At 54.7% G+C, this 19,068-nt stretch overlaps 1 protein-coding gene across 8 annotated transcripts in view; it reads left to right on the top strand.

Moving 5' to 3' along the window:
• Positions 1–19,068, top strand: part of TNRC6A (trinucleotide repeat containing adaptor 6A) — a 183,172-nt gene that overhangs the window by 150,767 nt on the left and 13,337 nt on the right. For 6 of the 8 annotated variants that reach the window (XR_010751205.1, XM_066383390.1, XM_066383393.1 and 3 more), the window contains 11 exons: positions 4,240–6,837; positions 8,078–8,254; positions 9,154–9,329; positions 10,401–10,433; positions 11,896–11,976; positions 12,301–12,352; positions 14,480–14,622; positions 15,272–15,409; positions 15,821–15,949; positions 17,386–17,460; positions 17,670–17,880. Coding sequence is in view for 7 of the 8 variants with exons in the window: in XM_066383390.1 (XP_066239487.1) it covers positions 4,240–6,837; positions 8,078–8,254; positions 9,154–9,329; positions 10,401–10,433; positions 11,896–11,976; positions 12,301–12,352; positions 14,480–14,622; positions 15,272–15,409; positions 15,821–15,949; positions 17,386–17,460; positions 17,670–17,880 (3,813 nt within the window). In the remaining variant the exon portion in view is untranslated. Of the gene's footprint in view, positions 1–4,239; positions 6,838–8,077; positions 8,255–9,153; positions 9,330–10,400; positions 10,434–11,895; positions 11,977–12,300; positions 12,353–14,479; positions 14,623–15,004; positions 15,152–15,271; positions 15,410–15,820; positions 15,950–17,385; positions 17,461–17,669; positions 17,881–19,068 lie in introns of all 8 variants that reach the window. The other 2 variants (XM_066383396.1, XM_066383392.1) reach the window with 2 other exon arrangements.

Raw genomic sequence — 19,068 nt, 5'->3', positions numbered from 1 at the left:
CATCTGTAAGTTGTTAATGTCCTGATTTCACACGCACACCGCCCTCCCTCACCACACATTCACATACATCCACACATTTGTACATGTGTGTGCACATTCTTCTCTCTTCACCATTGGTGCTTCCACACGTCATTTCCTAAGAGTAAGGACAGTCTCCAATACAGCCATGGTACTAGGACCCCCCCGAAGTGAAAGGACTTACTCAGCAATATCCTCTGATAACAGTTTGCGCTCATATTGCCATTGGTTGCCCCAGAATGTCTTTCTGCTTGTTTACAGTATGGTACATTTATATAAAATATAAAGCATGCAAAGCAACATTATGTATTGTTTGGGGATGAGTTAAAATATGGCATTTGAAAGGGTCCCACGCAGTTTCCCAGTGGGAGGAGGGCGCTGTGGTCAGAAGGGTCACACGGGAGCTTCATACTGCAGCTGGTGTGTGTCTCAAGGTGAGCAGTGCCTAGCTGTGCTGTCTGTTGCTCTTTATAGCCTTTCCTGCTTTTGAGGGTTTTTTAAAGAAGCTCAGGGACATTTGAGCTATAATGATAAAACATCAAGAATTGGGGTTATTTTAACGAAAAATGTTAACATTAAAATTCCCGATGGTGGTTAGGTGTGCAGACATTGCCCGTCCCCTGTGCTGTCCGCTGTCTTGCTGTGGTGTTCGTGTCCCCTCCCCTCCGCACACGAGCCTGCCGCCGCCTCTGTCTGCAGCCTCGGGTCTCTGTCGCCCTTTGCAGTCGGTTCTTCTCAGATCCCCGTTCTCGTGAGACTGTTGTAGAAGTTCTTTCCTCCACTTTGTCTCAGAGTTCTTAAAGGAGGAGTCCTGACTGAAATGTTTTCGTGGTGATTGCTGGGGAGTCTTGTGTGGTAGCTCCGGTTAGAGTAGTATCTGCACACACACAGAGACACACGCACACGTGCGCATGCATGCGTCTTAGGTTTTTCATAACTGACAAGGTCCTGGTGACCCACCCTCGGTAAATGCAGTTTTTGAAATGGACTTTTAATTTAGGTGTTTTTGAAGGTATCAAGTTAAGTTCAGATTAAAGATGGAACTTTAGTGCTGGCCAGATAGCTCCGTTGGCTTGAACGCTGTCCTGAAGCGCAGAGGGTGGCAGTTCGATCCCCAGTCAGGGCACAGAAAGAAACAGATCAGTGTTCCTGTCTCTCCCTCCATTCCTCTCTCTCAAATCTATCAGTAAAGTACTTCTTTAAAAAACGGAATTTTATAAAATAATTACTATTGATATCTCTCCTTCTTTTCCTAAAATACCTAGGAATATATAGCAGAAGATAAATTTAGACCACCACCACCTCCAAACAAGGCCTGGGACCAGATTCTGAGGGAAATTTCCACTAACATGAAAGGTGATAGAGTCAGTTTGAAAAATGTATACTTTGTTGACTCTTAATTTTTATTTATTTATTTATTTTGATGTATGCTGACATGAAAAAGTTTCACTTTTCGGGTAAGTAGTCAGGTCTGTGTCATTTTTATAATGATTTCTTTCTTTGCTTTTATGTATACAACGTTCTCATTCACCAATAACTTCATGCTTTCCTCTTTTAACACTGGGAGTTATTTGGAAAATTGTCTCATTCGAAAAATGTTTTAAAAATATATATTCCTTTCCTCTTCCTGATGTAGAATGCTAAGCTCTGACACCTCCTTGGGTCTGTTTCTGGGTCCCTTGTTCTGTCCAGCCGAGGGCTGACCGTCCGAGAGCGCAGCGCTGTGTCCTGCCGGCCAGACAGGCCTCCCTCCCTCTGCTCTCCCGCTCTTCCTTCCCAGCTTGCCACTTGTTCTCATGAATTTTAAAATCATTTTAATTGAGTTACAGGCTCCCTCATTAGCAGTTTCTTCCATTTGAATTAAACTTCAAACATTGTCACAGCTTCCTCTTCAGGAAATTTCCGTACTCAGTCAGGTTGTCTGCAGTAAAATGGACTCACACTCGACTCTTAAGGGTTCTGTAGCTTTACTCAAGTTGTAGCTTTAAACAAGTTGCCTTTGTTTCCATCGCGCTTCCACACTGATGCTTCCTGGAGGAGAAGACACTTGCTTTCTGCGTGCTAGCTATTTCTGTCTCTTTTCTGCCGTCTTTGCCTCATTTGGGGGTCATATTTCATCGGTTAGTACTTCTAGCACAAAGCTGTGTCGTAGTGTTGGTGGCAAATGTTCCGTCTTTTTTCCTGTTGTTATGGGAGTGCTTCTGATGTTTCATTGTTGAATTCCAGTCCCTTCCCTCTGTTTCCAGCTTCTAACCATCCCACGCTCACAGTTTTATTTCTGTTGTGTGGAGGAGGCAACACACACACACAAGCGAAAAAGCAAATAATGGCAACAGAAGTCCTATGCTGCTGCTTCGCTGCTTAGTTTGGAGAAAAGTGGGCGGAATTGGGACTGGTGATGTTTGGGTTTGCTGGGCACAGGAAGGAATTGGTGACAGATCCTAGGCTTTAGGAAGCTGGCTGAGATGAGGAGTGAGTAGGTAAGTGGGATTGTGTTTTTCCTTCGGGAGGACGTACCTCTGGGGCTGTGCCCGTGCCCGGGGCTGTTTGAAGGGCTCAGTGTGGAAGCACCAGCAGCACCAGGCCACAGCTCTGTGCTGTTGTGGTGGGCGGCTGCTGGCTGCTGGCTCTTTGTCCAGTGAGATCGGCTGGCTTCTGATGGCCTTCATTCTCTTGTGGGCACTGGAAGATGCCCACAGATTTGGTCAGCTTAAAACTGATTCTTTAACAGGGAGGGAAAATCAGTCACTCACAGAACTTTTCGAGTACTACATGTGTTTGTTGAATTGTCGATACACTTTTGGTGGCTTGCTGGTCCTTTTCCCTGCTGCTCTTTAGAGTTCTGTCACCTGCCGTTGCTGACAGCTGTGCCTTCAGAGACAGTGCTGGGAGGCAGGCCTGCAGCCTGTGCTGGGCTCAGTGGGCTGTGACGTGAGCATGTGTTACTGAAAGGCCCTGCAGGTCCTGGCCGGGTAGCTCAGTTGGTTATAGCATCGTCCCAATTCACCAAGCTTGCAGGTTTGATCCCTGGTCAGGACACATACAAGATTTAAGCAATAAATGCATAAATAAGTGGAACAACAAATCAGTATTTCCCTTTCTCTCTCTTTCTCCTCCTTTCTCTCTCTTCCTTTCTCTAAAAACAATAAATAAAACTTTTTTAAAATTTTAAAAAATATGAAAACACTGTATATGATTCCGATTACTGTAAAGAGAACTACAGTATAGGCAGCCTCCTAAGGATAGTCTAAATGCAGCCATCCTCTGTGGCAGTCTCTAACTATGCCCGATCCTTAAACTGAGTCTGCTCCTTACACTCGGACTGCCTGCTCTAACATGGCTAGTGACCATGTGCGGAGGCAGGTCTAAGATGGGGGCTGACTGGAGGGCTGGTCCTCGGTGGTCTTCAGTATCAGCAGCTGATTTTTAATCATAGCAATTCTGTGATCTTCAGCATATCGGTGAACGATTTTTCTGTTGTCTTTCAGTAAACATGGCTATATGGGTAAATTAAGAAATTTGTATGAAGAAGAGAAAACCTAAAAATACTTCTGTCCAGTACTTCAGGTTGCACGTGAACACCACCAAGTGGGAACGTGATGGAAAAGACTTCACAATTCTTCCAAACTTGTCGTAGTACCGAAAACAGACCTGTGCAAAAGCTAGTTGAGAAAGGCTGGAAAAGGGTTCCTTACGCACAGGGTGGGGCAGAAGTGGGTGCACAGTCGTGAGTATGTGCAGCACAGAGCCTTTCCGTGTGTTACCAGCCGTGGTCTTGTCTTTGTGTGACAGCTGTAAACCTGCCTTTGCCCGCCCTGTGTTCCTGATACATGTCACCCAGTCTGGCCTGTTCACCTGTCCTTACCCATCTGCACCTTAGCCTCTTCTTCCAGGCAGGCTGCTAAGCCTGGGCTGCGTTGCGCTCCCCGATGCGTCTCTGCCGCCTCACCCTTCCTGACTCGGAAGTGCTGCCACTCTGCCCCGGGAGCGGTTGGTTCTTTCAGCAGGTGGCCACTGAGGAGCTCTTTCTTACGTGCCAGGTGGACGCTGGGCTAGGCCCTTAGGATGGCATCAGGGGACAGAGGGCAGAGCTCCCCGCCCAGTGCCTGTGGAACCACACTGCCACGCATTAGATCTTGTTGGTGTTGAGTGGCCACATGCATTTACTGTCTAGTCATCGGTTTTCCAAACACTTAATAAAATTCTGTACTTTTATTCCAGATACAAACCACAACACTTCCGGGAGCCATTATGAGAATTTGCAGCGGGGACCCGCGTCTTCCACGAGCGACTCGAGCACCAGCTGTACGGATGTGGTTGTGAACGACGCCCCCGGGAAGGCGTCATGGCCCTCGGCCCCTGGCAGTGACCCAGAGCTGGCTTCAGAATGCGTGGACGCTGATTCTGCCTCCGGTTCCGAGTCAGAGAGAAACATCACGATCATGGCGTCCGGGAGCGCAGGCGGCGAGAAAGATGGCCTTCGGAGCAGTGCTGGCCTCGGCTCCCAGAACAAGTTTGTGGTTGGCGGCAGCAGCAGCGTGGGCCGCGGTGGCGGTGCGGGGCCCTGGGGCTTCTCCCACAGCGCCGTGATAAGCACATGCCAGGTCCCCGTGGATGCCCCCGAGAGCACGCCAGAGAGCAGCGGCGGCCGGCTGGGCGCCTGGGGCCCTGGCAGCCCTCCCTCGGACGGAGGGGGAAACCCAAGCACTCTGACCTCAGTCGGCGGCCACGGGGCCTGGCCAGTGTTGGAGAGCAGCGGGCTGGCCCTGAAGGGGCCCGGCGGGGGCAGCGGTCCCGGCCTCGCTCTCCCCTGCAGCGCCATCGGCCAGGTGCCCGGCAGTCAGAGTGTGAACTCCAAAGTGGGCGGCTCTGCGGCCCACGGCACCTGGGGAAGCCTTCAGGAGACTTGTGAGTCTGAAGTAGGTGGTACACAGATTTCATTCAGTGGTCAACCTCAGAATATCACCACTGACATGACCGGACCAAATAACACTACTAACTTTGTGACCTCTAGTTTACCAAACTCCGGTTCCGGTTCCGGTTCTGTGCAGAAGAAGGAGCTGCCGAGCACCGCGGGGGCCTGGCGCGTGAGCACAGTGGATCACCCTCAAATGCAGCAGATACAGGCACCGTCGGCTGTGAACGGCACCCCCCTCTCTCACCTGAGCAACGGAGAGTCGAAGGGCGCCGGCTCCTATGGTACTGCGTGGGCTGCCTATGGGTCTAACTACTCCGGAGACAAGTGTTCAAGTCCGAGTGGCCAAGCTAACGGGGACACTGTGAACGCAACGCTAATGCAGCCTGGCGCCCACGCGCCTGCGGGCACCAACTTCCAAGGGAACGCAAACAAAGGCGGCGGCGTGTGGGAGTCTGGGCCTGCAGGTGCCCAGAGTGCAGCCTGGGGAGGCGGGAGCGGCGCGGCCCCCGGAGGCAGCCGGCGAGGGTGGGGCGCTCCTGCACAAAGCACTGGCACCAACGCCCCTGGCGTGGAGTGGAGCACGCTGCCTGGCAATCAGCATTCCGGCGACAGTGCAGATGGCAACGGGAAGAAGTTTACAAACGGGTGGGATTCTACTGAGGAAGAGGGTCAGGGTCCTGCCACACCCCAGACCCAGGAGCAGAGCAGCGCGTGGGCCCAGACGGGCGGTGCAGCGGGCAGCGAAGGTGGCACGGAAAGCACTGGACGCCTCGAGGACAGAGCCGCTGGGGAGACTCCGGGCAGAGACAGAAGGAAGATGGATCAGCACACTTTACTCCAAAGCATTGTGAACAGAACTGACTTAGACCCGCGTGTCCTCTCCAACTCGGGCTGGGGACAGACGCCGATCAAGCAGAACACTGCCTGGGACACCGAGATGTCGCCCAGAGGGGAGAGGAAGGCCGACAATGGGACGGAGGCCTGGGGGGGCTCCGCAGCACAGACGTCCAGCTCAGGGCCCTGTGTGGACAAGGCGAGCCCCGGCAGTGCCGACCCCTCGTCCGGATCGGGGTGGGGGGACCCCAAGCCTGCTCTGAGGTGGGGAGACTCCAAAGGCTCAAGCTGCCAGGGGGGGTGGGAGGATGACTCTGCTGCTGCGGGAACGGTCAAGAGCAGTCGCTGGGGGGGCTGCAAGGAGGAGAGGGCCACGTGGAACGATCTGCAGAAGAGCAAGCAGGGCTGGGGCGACGGACACAAGGCCAGCCAGGGGTGGTCCGTGTCCGCCGGCGACCACTGGGGGGACGCGTCCAGGAGCAACCACTGGGGGGAGACCAACAAGAAGTCCAGCTCTGGAGGCAGCGACAGCGACAGGTCCGTTTCTGGTTGGAACGAACTTGGTAAAACCAGTTCTTTCACTTGGGGAAATAATATAAATCCAAATAATTCATCAGGATGGGATGACTCTTCTAAACCTAACTCTTCCCCGGGATGGGGGGACCCTCCAAAGTCCAGTCAGTCTCTGGGCTGGGGAGATTCGGCCAAGCCAGTCGCCTCTCCAGACTGGAGCAAGCAACCAGACATCATGGGGTCTTGGGGCGTCCCCCCAGGCCCAGGCAAACCCTCGGGTACGGGCTGGCTGGGAGGGCCTATTCCAGCCCCGGCAAAGGAGGAAGAGCCCACGGGCTGGGAGGAGCCGTCCCCCGAGTCCATACGGCGCAAGATGGAAATCGACGACGGAACCTCGGCCTGGGGAGATCCCAGCAAGTACAACTACAAGAATGTGAACATGTGGAACAAAAACGTCCCCACCGGCGGCAGCCGCTCAGACCAGCAAGCACAGGCGCACCAGCTGCTGCCGCCCGCCAGCGCCGTGCCAGCCCCGGAGGCGGGCGGGGGCTCCGGTGAGTTGTCCCTTTGTGGAGTCTCGGGGGTCTTTGCACTGCACAGAGCTGAGCCTGTCACCTGCCCCTCATGCTGAGAGGTGCTCAGTGCTTGCTGCACACACGCCCTTCACTCCCACGGGAGAGGGGCGGGGATGTCCACTGTCGGAGACCAGCTCTGCCTCCAGCAGCGCTGCTGTGGTCCTGTGTGGCCCGGTGCGCTCCGTTCTCCACGGCCGTGCAGCCGAGGGCAGGGCAGGGCTGGGGCGGCAGTGCCGGTGGGAGTGCTGGTCGCTTTTCCCAGACTCTCTCGCTTTATTTGACTAAAATACCCCCAGAAATAGAGCACAGTAGCGACAGTACTCTCGGTACTAGAGACTGTATTTGGCCTTAGCAGGACCCAAGTCTGTTAGATACCACGTGTGTATGTGTGTATGGGCACGCGTGTGCACACGTGTGTGCATGTGCCTGAAAGGTTTGACAGTGCCTTTATCCTCACTTCCCCTCAGTACAAGGAGCTGGTTCTGTCTGTGCACGTGATCTGGACAGTGACATTGTCATTCCGTGTCACTGCAGTAGATTGTCTTAGTTGGGCGTGGTGACAGGAGTGTGTTCACGAACTGGCCTTTCAGGACCTATGTACTTTTGTTTTCCTGAGTGTAGTCTGTGGTATTAATGTAATTAATTAGTTCAGTTCTTAGAAGAAACAGCTGTGTGTCTAAGGGGAAGGCTGTGTTGGTTCTTTTAAACATGTTTATGGCTTTCCCTTTGCTTTGGACAACTTAGTGACACTTTGTACAAAGCGGGCTATGCTTTTCCAGAATGAGGACGCTGAAAGGTTGTATGTACTTAGGGTAAAAATTCTATACACTGACTGCTACCCAGCACAATCGCCCGCTGTAATTCACTAGGTTTGGTTCAGACTGACGTGACTTTCCAGGAATTAAATTTATCTTCAAAGGAGGGTGACTTTGTCATAATTAAGGTTATTCAAAGAAACCTGCCTTATACCCAGTTAAGAGGGCAGTTAGGAAGGAAGGGCTGAAAAAAATACACATTACAGTCAAATTACAATAACGGGAAATGATTTGTCTGCTTTATGTAGAACAGCTGCCATATTTTCTGCCCGTCTCAGTATCACCATTTAATACATAAATGTGAAGTTCTTCATCTTTTGTTCTCTGAGTGTTCCTTGTTGCCTCTGATTCCACTGTACCTCCCTACCATGTGCTGATGACTTCTTTTCCCACACTCTCTAAAGGCTGGGGTGAGCCCTGGGGGGAGCCTTCTGCTCCAGCCACAACTGTGGATAATGGTACTTCCGCCTGGGGTAAGCCCATAGACAGTGGCCCCAGCTGGGGGGAGCCCAGTGCTGTGGCATCCAACACATCCTCGTGGGGCTCCAGCTCTGTTGGTCCACAAGCGCTAAGCAAGTCTGGTAAGTCACTGACGCTCGCCGGGAGCTCTTCTGTCGCAGTGGTGGTCTCGCATTGCATATGACTGATTGGCTAATGTCTGTGTCGTTGTCACGGTGTCCATGTGCCATCGTTACTAGATGATCCTATTTGGCTTTTTGAATTTGTAACATGGTTTGCTCTTCTATCCTTCTGAATTTTCCTGTCTTTTTCTCATTTCCTTAGAACTGCAGCTATTAATGATTTGCATATACTTCACCAGATCAAAACTGTATTTTACCAGATTAGGTGATCTGGAAGTAGTTGAGCAGCTCCCAGACCGTCCAACATGACAGACGGCCTAGAACAGTCACGGGGACATGGCAGACTGTCCGGTTTAGGTTCCAGACGGTCCCCGAACGTTATACAGGACACAAGCGAAGTTCAGGAAGGACTTCAGTACTCAGATGGACGTTGTCACTGTTCCATAGATTGTGTGTGGGACATCCCATAGCAATTCCAAAGGCGAGCATAGAGAGAGGATACTTTCTGTGGATGACTTGCAATACTTTTGGTCACTGTCCCTGAAAATATGTGTAAAAACGAACTCCTGTTCATTCTATCTATCCTCTTTGTCCTGTGCGTCACCGTGCAGACTGCTGAGTGTGAACACGAGTGCCACCATTATCCCGTGCTTAGGAGCCCTCTGATTCACAAAAGCATCAAAGATTTTTTTTTAAATTTTAATGAAAGTAAATTCTTATTTAATGAAACTTTGAACTCAGTCTATTAACATACATTCTGGTATGCAGATTTGGGAGGTTGAATAAAAGCAGTTTTTTTTAGGTTTTTCCCACACCCCACCCCTTTAATGGACGTTCATCGTCCAGAAAGAAGCGTGTATTAACGCGTGTTCCTCTTTGTATTGCGAACCCACAACCAGGGCCCAAGTCTATGCAAGACGGCTGGTGTGGCGAGGACGGGCCGCTGGCCGGGGGCCGCCCCGCCGGCTGGGAGGAGGAGGAGGATGTGGAGATCGGGATGTGGAACAGCAGCTCGTCTCAAGAGCTCAACTCATCTTTAAATTGGCCGCCATACACGAAGAAAATGTCGTCGAAGGTAAACATGTCAAGGGCAACACCCTTGAAACTCGAAATTCCAGAGGTAGCTGACCCACAGAGAGTTACCGTTCTGTCCCCCCGTTCACGGCGGTCAGCGTAGTCCAGGCAGTCCCCGCCTAGTGTAGCCTCCTGCCCGGCCAGCCGTGCGCCTGGGGACACGTGCGCCTCAGGAACTTCCTTTCTCCCTCCCCGCTGCTGCAGCCAGGGATTCCTCTCCTTCCCCACGCCGCCTCGGCCGCCGGGACAGCCCGCGCCCCGGCTGGTGCCGGGTGCTGAGGGGGAAGAATGGGCAAATCTCCATGTCGGCTCCTGCCACCATCCACTGCCAGTTCATGTCCCCTTCCATCACTGCCCCTGGAGCCCCTGCCCCGCCCCAGGTCCTCCGCCTCCGCATCCATCCATTATCCTCGTCCCTTTCCCATCCCAGAAGGTCCTGTGACAAAAATCCCAAGGAAAGAGCTGGATTTGGTTTTGCTATTACATGTGGACAGATCTGACTCTCAGAGACCGGGCTGTACGTCAGAACCGGGGGGAGGGGGGGGGGCGGTTCCGAGTGCAGCGTCCTGTCTGCCGGGACGTCTGCAGCTGGACAGTTGAGCCGTGTGTCCTGAGCCAGGCTCCATGTCCTGGTGGACGCTGGTGTCTGAGCTCCTGGTGACCATGTTCGAAGTCAGTGCCCAGTCCCCAGGGGTCTCTGACCCGTCCATCCCCACATCGTGTTTGGAAACCATTCCTTTTTGAGACCCTTGGAGCCAAATACCTTGTACTAGAAATAGGTGACTTGCTGGGGTCCCCGTTTTACTCCTGGGATTCTAGGTCTAGGACCTGCCATTTTCATTTAAAAATGTTTCCTGTTTGGCTGAATTTGCCTGTTGCCTCACCATGTGGCTTATGAGGTGCTTTCCCGTGTTTTACACAAGCTCGTGCTCTCTGAGACTGAGGAGGCTGGTGACCTGCCCGAGCCGCCTGCCTAGGGAGTGACAGAGCAGGGTGCCACGTGGGGCTCCAGTCCAAACCCCGCGTCCCCCCACTGGACCGTGCCCTTTTGTGACTTTGTCTTTCCTTACAGGGTCTGAGTGGCAAAAAAAGGAGAAGGGAAAGGGTGTGTAGCCTTTTTACTCTTTCTCCTTTGTTTCTACTAGTAACAATCTCTTAGAAAGCAACCGCAAACACTCCCGTAGCCTCTGCTGTGCGCTGGGTACTGTGCTTGGAGCTGGGGGTTCAGGACGCTGAGACGGCTGCCGGTCCAGGAGTCCAGGAGCGCAGAGGGAGGGCGGGCGCTAGGAGCAGTCTGAGCAGCTGGCTGGGATCTGGGCGTGCCTGGGGGTGGAGTGTGTTCTGAAGGTCGTAGCCTGACATGGCCCAAGGGTAGTATTTCTGGGCGAGAGGAGATCTGGCGCTGTAGTTAGAGCAAGGCCAGACTGTAAAGGGTTTTCAGTACATGCCTGTACATTCGACCTTAGTCTGTGTAAACGTGGAGCCAGTGAAATCAAGTAGAAAATAACGTCAGTTTGATTTTTAAAAATTAATTTCTTTAAAGAATGTTAACCACTGTTAGAATAAATGGTAAATTGGAACAGAGGAAAGACCAGAGTTAGGGATCTAAGCTTCTGCATTCACTCAGGTTAGTGAAAGGGGCTCGGATTGGGAAGCAGAAATGGGGTGCCCAGTGGAAGGGACAGTCTGACAGACATTGGTAACAGAAGGCAGCTGGCCGGGGTGGGGAGGAGAGAGGGAGAGGAACCAGACCACGTGAGAACCTGCAGAGGCTTAGGCGCTTGCTTCAGAGACCTGCCGTGGGGGGTCAGCTGTGTTCTGTCCCACAGTCGGAAGGAGCAGGCAGTAGCAGGGACTGGTCCTGGGGGTGGAGACACGGTACCCCGGGCTCCCGGGCTCCCTGTCTCGCACCCTCCTCATCACGGACCGTTGGTCCTCTCAGCTCACGCCCCAGAGCAGACTCTGTGGGCCACGCCCCAGCCAGCCTCCGGAAGCCAGCGCCAAGGCGGGAGCCCCAGCTCTTGCTGCTGCTGGGCTTGGGTGTTCTTGGCAACACAAGTCAAAATTTTAAAGTACTTTAGCATATGGAAAATGGTGATTTTTCAGTAGAGGGCACATAGCATAATTAAATTATGAGTTAGGTTGGTTTCTTTGAACCAACCTGAGAATCTAATGACTGTTTTTTACTTTGGCTTGGTGTGAGAATTCTGCAAATCCAAATTACAATCTGTCCTTCAGAACAGAGTCCGTATGTCCGTCGGGAGCTGCCTGGCGAACAGTTCCCGATTATTCAGAGGCCTTTTTGAGGGGTCCTTGAGGCCTTGGCTCTGTCTTCTCCTTCTGACTGCGTGCTTTAGGGGTTCTCTGTGCATCACAGCTGTGCCAGGGGCTGGAGCAAAGGAAGTTGAAAATCAAATAAGTTGATTGTTAATTGTTGACAACTCTGTTAAGAGTCGGTTGGAGGAGAAGTTGGTTAGGAGTGAGGGCTGGGAGCTCTGTTGAGGGTTACTGAGCCTCAGCGCCCGGACCAATGGGAATGCGTGCGTCTCTGCTCTTGTCTCACGAAGGGCATGGTGAAGGGCGGAAGCAAGCAGGAGGAGGCCTGGATAAACCCGTTTGTCAAGCAGTTCTCGAGCATCGGCTTCTCGGTGAGTCTCCCGCAGCCGCCGCCTCCTGCACGGGGCTCCGTGGGCCACCCAAACGCGTCGCTCTGTTCCCTTAACGCGTTTCATCTGTGCGCCCTCCCTGTTAAGCTTGAGGTTAGAGTAAAATTAGCCCTGAAGCCTTTATTTTTTATAGTTTGAGCTAATATTCCCATCACATCATATCTTATTTAAAAAGAATTATTAGGCACTGAAAGAAATTTTATGACCCAATTGAATTTCACAAATAATGAAATAAAGTAGAATTCTTTATTTTTCAATTTATTTTCATTGATAAATGACCTGCTAATGCTTTTTCTTCACTTCCAGAGAGACTCACCGGAAGACAGTGTGCAGAGCAATAAGATGGACCTTCCTGGAGGTGAGGACAAGTTCATCAGTGTGAGTGTGTGTCCATCCTCCATAGACAGCCGTGTGGGACGTGTCCCCGGGCATGACCTGACCGGGACCTGTCGCGGAGGCAGTGGGGACACGCGTCTACAGTTGGGGATTCAAGAGTGTTTAAGCAGGAGAGTGACATGGTTGGGACTTATGTTTTAGAAAACGAATCTTGGCTGTAGATTGAAGGTATCTTAGGACAGAACACATTGGCCGCAGCGAACAGAGGACAGCAGGAAACCTGGCGAAACCAGCTAGAGGTTGCTGCAGTGGCCAGTGGGCGCTGTCTGAGCTCCAGACTGAGACGGGGTGGGGGGGTGGGGTGGAGAACCGGAGTCCCTGGAGGTGTGGCTGTGAGAAGCGGCAGAGTCGGACGTTCGGACGTTTGTTGTGGAGAGGGAGGGACTGGGTTTGCCGCAGGGTGGCCCCGAGCGCGCTTGCCTGGGCAGCTCCGCGGGGCTGTTATGGGTGAGCCCAGGGCAGAGGGAAGTACGCAGTTGGGTGAACAGGGAGGGTCAGCTGCCTCAGGTGAGCGGTGGTGTGATCACAGTTTGGCCAGGAGGAGATACTGAGAAGACGATGTGGCGATGTGAGGCGGTCGGAAGGAGTCCTCACTGACGTTAGGCCTGCCACCTGCCCAGGGAAGAGCCCCTGCCCTGCCTCGCCTCGCCCTGGGGCTGTGACCAACTTTCCCAGACTTTCCCCACGTGGCCTTGGCTCAGCAGGCGGACAGGTCCCCAGGGCGTCACCCCCCTGGGGTTATAAGAGACCGACCTTCTAGGGACGGTGTCCCCCTGAAGGCTCTGTCCAGACCTGCCCAGGCCGCCTGACCGGAGACCGCCTGGTCCCCACAGGGTCTCCCCCTCACTCTGTTGACAGCCCCTGCCGCGGGGCCGGGAGAAGGTGCGGGAATGCTGCAGGAAGCCAGGTGCTCTCCTCAGCTGTGCAGTCTGAGCACGTGGCCGTTCTGTCCTGTCGGAGCTTTTCCTCCCCCGCCAGCCTGCAGGGAGCGCAGTGAGGACTGCGGCCGCAGTGGGGACAGACCAGTCAGAGTCCAGTGTGGCCAAGACAGGGTGGGGGAGGTGGAGGGTGGAGCAGGTGTGGAGAGTGCGGGCAGGGGAGATGGGGAAGGGGTTTTCAAGTCTGTAGGATGAGGAGAAACGGTGCCGCTTTCGGGTCCTATGAAGGACGTTGGGGACATGTGCCTGGTGCCACCTGTTCCAGTGACACTGGAGCAGTCAGGTGCTTTGCTGATTAGCGAGCTGGTAAGATCACGGGACTAAGCTAGGAGTGAAGTCAAAGCGGACGTTTGTATGTGAGGAGCACGTGAGTGGCAGTGACTGCTGACACACAGGTAGTGAGTGAGTCTTGGGAGTACGTTTAGAGAGACGGGCACACTCCATGTCTGTTTTGTCCGCGTCAGCCTTGGGGTGTCCCAGCTGTGGAGAGAGGGGCAGGAGCCAGGCCAGGGTGGGCATTCGGCGAGAAGGCAGAGGCAGACAGCAGTGTCCATGCTTCAAGGTTTGTGGACGTCGGATGGCGCTGGGGGCCAGCTGGTTCAGGCAAAGGTGGGTTGCAGTCTGGGCGTTTCTGTGAGAGGCGATCATCCTTGCTGCAGAGAAATCCGAGTGAGATAAGTGGACACAGCGGGACTTGTTGACTCCAGGGCTCCCCCCCCCCGCCCCCGTCTGCTGGCAGAAGGTGACAGTGGGAGTGAGTTAACAGGCATGACATTGGCAGGCGCAAAGCAAACGAGTGCCTGACACCTAGTGAGTGCTGTTAGGTGGCCATGTGTCCCGTGCTCATTTTCTTACCTGGGACTGGGCACTGTTTACTGTAAAATCAACCAGACTGGAGGTGACCAGAGACATCTGACCTTCTGTGGACTGGCTTGTTTTCAGGGTCATAGGTTCGGTAGAATCCCAGTCCTTGCTAAACCCAGCGTTACTGTGGGAACGTAGGACCTACAGGGGCACGGCCGTCCCTCGGGTCCTTGTCACGGCGGCAGCTCAGCCTGGGAAGGGGGTGTTGATTTCCAGTGCGAGTTTATCTAAAACCAAGTAGGTCAGTTGCCTTCCTACACGGTGACACGGCTCCCTGTATTTGTTAGGAATGTTACAGGACAAGCGAATGGAGATAGATAAACATAGCCTCAACATGGGTGATTACAATCGAGCGGTCGGGAAAGGTCCTGCCTCTCGGCCTCAGATTTCCAAAGAGTCTTCCGTGGAGCGCGGTCCTTACTTCGATAAGGTAGGTTGGCTGTCTCACCCCTGTGGCTAATACACCAACGCATTTCGTAGCGTAAGTCTCCGTTCATATTTTAGCACATTTAACGTAATGTACAGTGTCGTAATCCAGTGTCAGATCTCCTTGCTGGGTCTGCAGTTCATTGTCCTTCCTGTGTCTCAAGTTATGATAGGGATTGCATTGGTATTTTCTTCTTAATCCCATAAAATATGTTTGCTTCTTTTTATGTGCTCTGGAATTAATACTAACCCAATCTCTTCTGTTTTCTGCCTGTTTCCTGTTGATGCTGGAATGTCATGTGACTTCTCCTCTGTTCCTGCAATGGTTTCTCCCTTCCACTTGTGTGCTTGGCTGGTGTCGCGCATCTTTCTGTCTGTCCCATCAGGATGGCATTGTAGCAGATGAACCCCAAAACTTGCAGTTTATGTCCAGTCAGAGCATGAAGCTCCCCCCTTCAAATAGTGCACTACCTAACCAGGCCCTTGGCTCCATAGCGGGGCTGGGTATGCAAAACTTGAATCCTGTTAGACAGGTAAGTCCATGTGTGGTCTGAGGCTCTCTGTGAATGATTTGTGGAACAGTAAGCTCTGTGGATGTGGAGGTGCGGTGGTGAAGTCGGGGTCCCTGAAGAGGTCGGCTGTTTGTTTTGCAGAATGGCAATCCCAGTGTGTTTGGTGTTGGGAACACAGCAGCACAAGCCCGGGGCCTGCAGCAGCCTCCAGCACAAGCTCTCAGCTCATCTCAGCCTAATCTTCGTGCTCAAGTGCCTCCTCCATTACTCTCCCCTCAGGTCAGCCCCAGGGGACACCCCCCCAGGGAACAGGGCTTGTTCTGTATCCGCGGGAGGCGACTGCTGGGCCATCATTGTTTCACTGGCATCCTTGAAAGCAGCTACTTCAGAATTAGCTGTTACTGCAGAAGGATGTAGGAGGGTGGAGACAGTGAGTCAAAGGTTAATGAAAGTTGACCATTACCTTCCATACAACATTCCGAGGAGCGCGATAGCAAAGTACATTTTCTGACTGAAGGGTCATCTCGGTCATCTCTTACTGATCGCGTGAAAGGATGTGTGAACCATAAATTTGTAAGCAAAGAGAAGGGGCACAATCCCTCTAATAATACTGATCATTTAAACCACACAGTGCGTTTGGTTAGTTTGAGTTACTGTATCACAGTGTTAACTCACCATTGTCATCCCAAGGTTCCAGTTTCATTGCTGAAGTATGCACCAAACAGCAGCGGCCTGAGTCCGCTCTTCGGTCCTCAGCAGGTAGCCATGCTGAACCAGCTGTCGCAACTCAACCAGCTTTCTCAGATCTCCCAGTTACAGGTGAGCAGAGCGAGCGCTTCCCGGTGTCCACGCTCCGCGGGCGTCCATTCTCATCAGACGTCTTAGGGGGACACCAGCAAAGTACATTGGCTGCTTTAAGCATCATGTCTGTCTGTCTACCGAGCTCATGTCATCTGTTACAATAAATGAGTAAAGCAAACAGTTGGGCGGTTCGTAACCCCCGAATAACAGTCGCGTGCGTGGCTACGCAGGGCTCTGCAGGGGGCACCGCAGTGGCACACCAGGCCACCCTGGTCCTCGGGGCTCCCAGCTCACAGGGAGGGGGACGCTGGGGAGCAGGGCAGCTGGGGCGGATCGCGGGCTGGGCTGGGCGGTCAGGAGGCAGTGCCCCAGCGAGGTGGAAATTCATCCTGAGCAGCGCCCAGCTGGGGACAGGCGCACAGGGAGGGGGACGCTGGGGAGCAGGGGCAGCTGGGGCGGATCACGGGCTGGGCTGGGCCGGTCAGGAGGCAGTGCCCCGGTGGGATCGCAGGCTGGGCTGGGCGGTCAGGAGGCAGTGCCCCAGCGAGGTGGAAATTCAGCCTGAGCAGCGCCCAGCTGGGGACCGGCCCACAAGGAGGGGGACGCTGGGGAGCAGGGGCAGCTGGGGCGGATCGTGGCTGGGCTGGGTGGTCAGGAGGCAGTGCCCCAGCGAGGTGGAAATTCAGCCTGAGCAGCGCCCAGCTGGGGACCGGCCCACAAGGAGGGGGACGCTGGGGAGCAGGGGCAGCTGGGGCGGATCGTGGCTGGGCTGGGCCGGTCAGAAGGCAGAGCCCCGGTGGGATCGCGGGCTGGGCTGGGCCGGTCAGAAGGCAGAGCCCCGGTGGGATCGCGGGCTGGGCTGGGCGGTCAGGAGGCAGTGCCCCGGTGGGATCGCGGGCTGGGCTGGGCCGGTCAGAAGGCAGAGCCCCGGTGGGATCGCGGGCTGGGCTGGGCGGTCAGGAGGCAGTGCCCCGGTGGGATCGCGGGCTGGGCTGGGCGGTCAGGAGGCAGTGCCCCAGTGGGGTGGAAATTCAGCCTGAGCAGCGCCCAGCTGGGGACCGGCGCACAGGGAGGGGGACGCTGGGGAGCAGGGGCAGCTGGGGCGGATCGTGGCTGGGCTGGGCCGGTCAGGAGGCAGTGCCCCAGTGGGATCGCGGGCTGGGCTGGGCGGTCAGGAGGCAGTGCCCCGGTGGGATTGCGGGCTGGGCTGGGTGGTCAGGAGGCAGTGCCCCGGTGGGATCGCGGGCTGGGCTGGGCTGGGCTGGTCAGGAGGCAGTGCCCCAGCGAGGTGGGAATTCATCCTGAGCAGCCCAGCTGGGGACCTGCGCCCAGGAAGAGGGTGTAGGAAGTCAGGCAGGCCGTGCATGCCTCTGGGCCCGCCGGCCGCATCACCGCGGAGCTGGCACTGCCGCAGTAGCTCAGCGCTGATGCCCGCTCCGCCGTTCTCCCTGCAGCGGCTGTTGGCGCAGCAGCAGAGGTCGCAGGGTCAGAGAAGCGTGCCTTCTGGGGGCCGGCAGCCAGACCAGCAGGTAAGCGGCCTCCCTTGCTGCGCTGAGGCGGCCCCCACTGCCACGTGCCCAGGCCTGCTGCCTGTCCTCAGCACGGGGGGCGTGTTGTGTGGGCTGGGCCCGTCGCGGGGTCGGCCGGGGCGGCTGCTTCCCTGGGGGGGGGGGGGGGCCCAAGTGGAGGCTGGGTGTCCGGAGGGCTGCCCCACAGCTCCCGCCACTGTCGCTCTCAGGGCCGGCCCCTCAGTGTGCAGCAGCACATGATGCAGCAGTCACGTCAGCTCGACCCAAACCTGCTGGTGAAGCAGCCGACGCCCCCAGCTCCACCGCAGCCGCTCCATCAGCCAGCCATGAAGTCCTTCCTGGAGAACGCCATGCCGCACACTACACCCGAGCTGCAGAAAGGGCCGTCCCCCATCAGCGCTTTCACCAACTTCCCCATCGGTGGGTGTCTCCTGGCCATGCGGGCCGCCAGGCGTGGGAGGCACATGCTCGGTCTGTCCCCCTGTGAAAGCACACTGGTCCTTCAACTGTGTCCTCTCCTGGGCTCAGCCCAACTTCATGCTTTGTGTTCTCTGTTCAAGAAAACCACATGATTTCAGAAACCCCCTACTCATTTAAAATGACCCAGGATGAAGACAGTGTTTCATTTTAAGTCCCAGGCTATCTTAATTGCAGGATATGAGAGGAGAGGACCAAAATTATTGTTACTAAAATCACAGCCTGATCGGTGGTGGCACAGTGGGTAGCATTGACCTAGGACACTGAGGACCCAGGTTTGAAACCCCAAGGTTGCCAGCTTTGAGCCTGGGGTCTCTGGTTTGAGCATGGGATTCTAGACATGAGCCTAAGGTCGCTGGCCTGAGCCCAAGGTCGCTGGTTTGAACAAGGGGGGTAGGGGGTGTCACTCGCTCTGCTGTAACCCTCCATCCCCGTCAAGGCACATATGAGAAAATAATCCATGAACAACTAAGGTGCCGCAAGGAAGAATTGATGCTTCTCATCTCTCCCTTCCTGTCTGTCCCCGTCTGTCCTGCTCGCTCTCTCTTAAACAAACAAAAAAAGTTTAGCACACTGGAGAGTTTCTGAGCAGTGCTCCTTTGACGAAACAGCTGAGAACAGTAACGTAGCTTTCCGAACCTGAAAGCTAGGTTGTCCGAGCACTTGCAGAGGATGACTGGAGTAAGTGTAGACGGCGGCTGGGGGCAGGGGTTGCCTTCCTCACGCTTGCTCAGCTTCCCCTTCCCTTTCTGCATCACGTCTCCAGACTTCATCCCCTGGCAGTTCAGGCTCACACGTGTCCCTCCCTAGATCCCCTTTCTTCTGTGCCTTTCTTTCTGTTTTGACCCTTCTTTGTTCACATCTGGTTTATTTTGCTTTTTCTGTCTCTTTTTCCCTTAACAGTGGTTTCGTGTAGAGCAGCTTTGTGGGTTGAAGGTGGTCGGTTACCTAGCGCGTTCTGGTTGGGGGGCGAGGTGGGGCCTATAGCGGCCCCTGCTGCCGCCTCACTGGCTAAGCTGGCCTGCGACCCGCCCTCTCTTCTGCCCTGCCACCACCTCACTGGCTGAGCTGGCCTGCGACCCGCCCTCCCTGCTCCCCTTGCCATTGGCTCAGCTGGCCTGCGACCCGCCC

The sequence above is a fragment of the Saccopteryx leptura genome, chromosome 4, assembly GCF_036850995.1.
Source record: "Saccopteryx leptura isolate mSacLep1 chromosome 4, mSacLep1_pri_phased_curated, whole genome shotgun sequence".
Classification (NCBI taxonomy): Eukaryota; Metazoa; Chordata; class Mammalia; order Chiroptera; family Emballonuridae; genus Saccopteryx; species Saccopteryx leptura.
The sequence above is the reverse complement of the archived record's forward strand: the minus strand, read 5'-3'. Positions and strand labels throughout refer to the sequence as shown.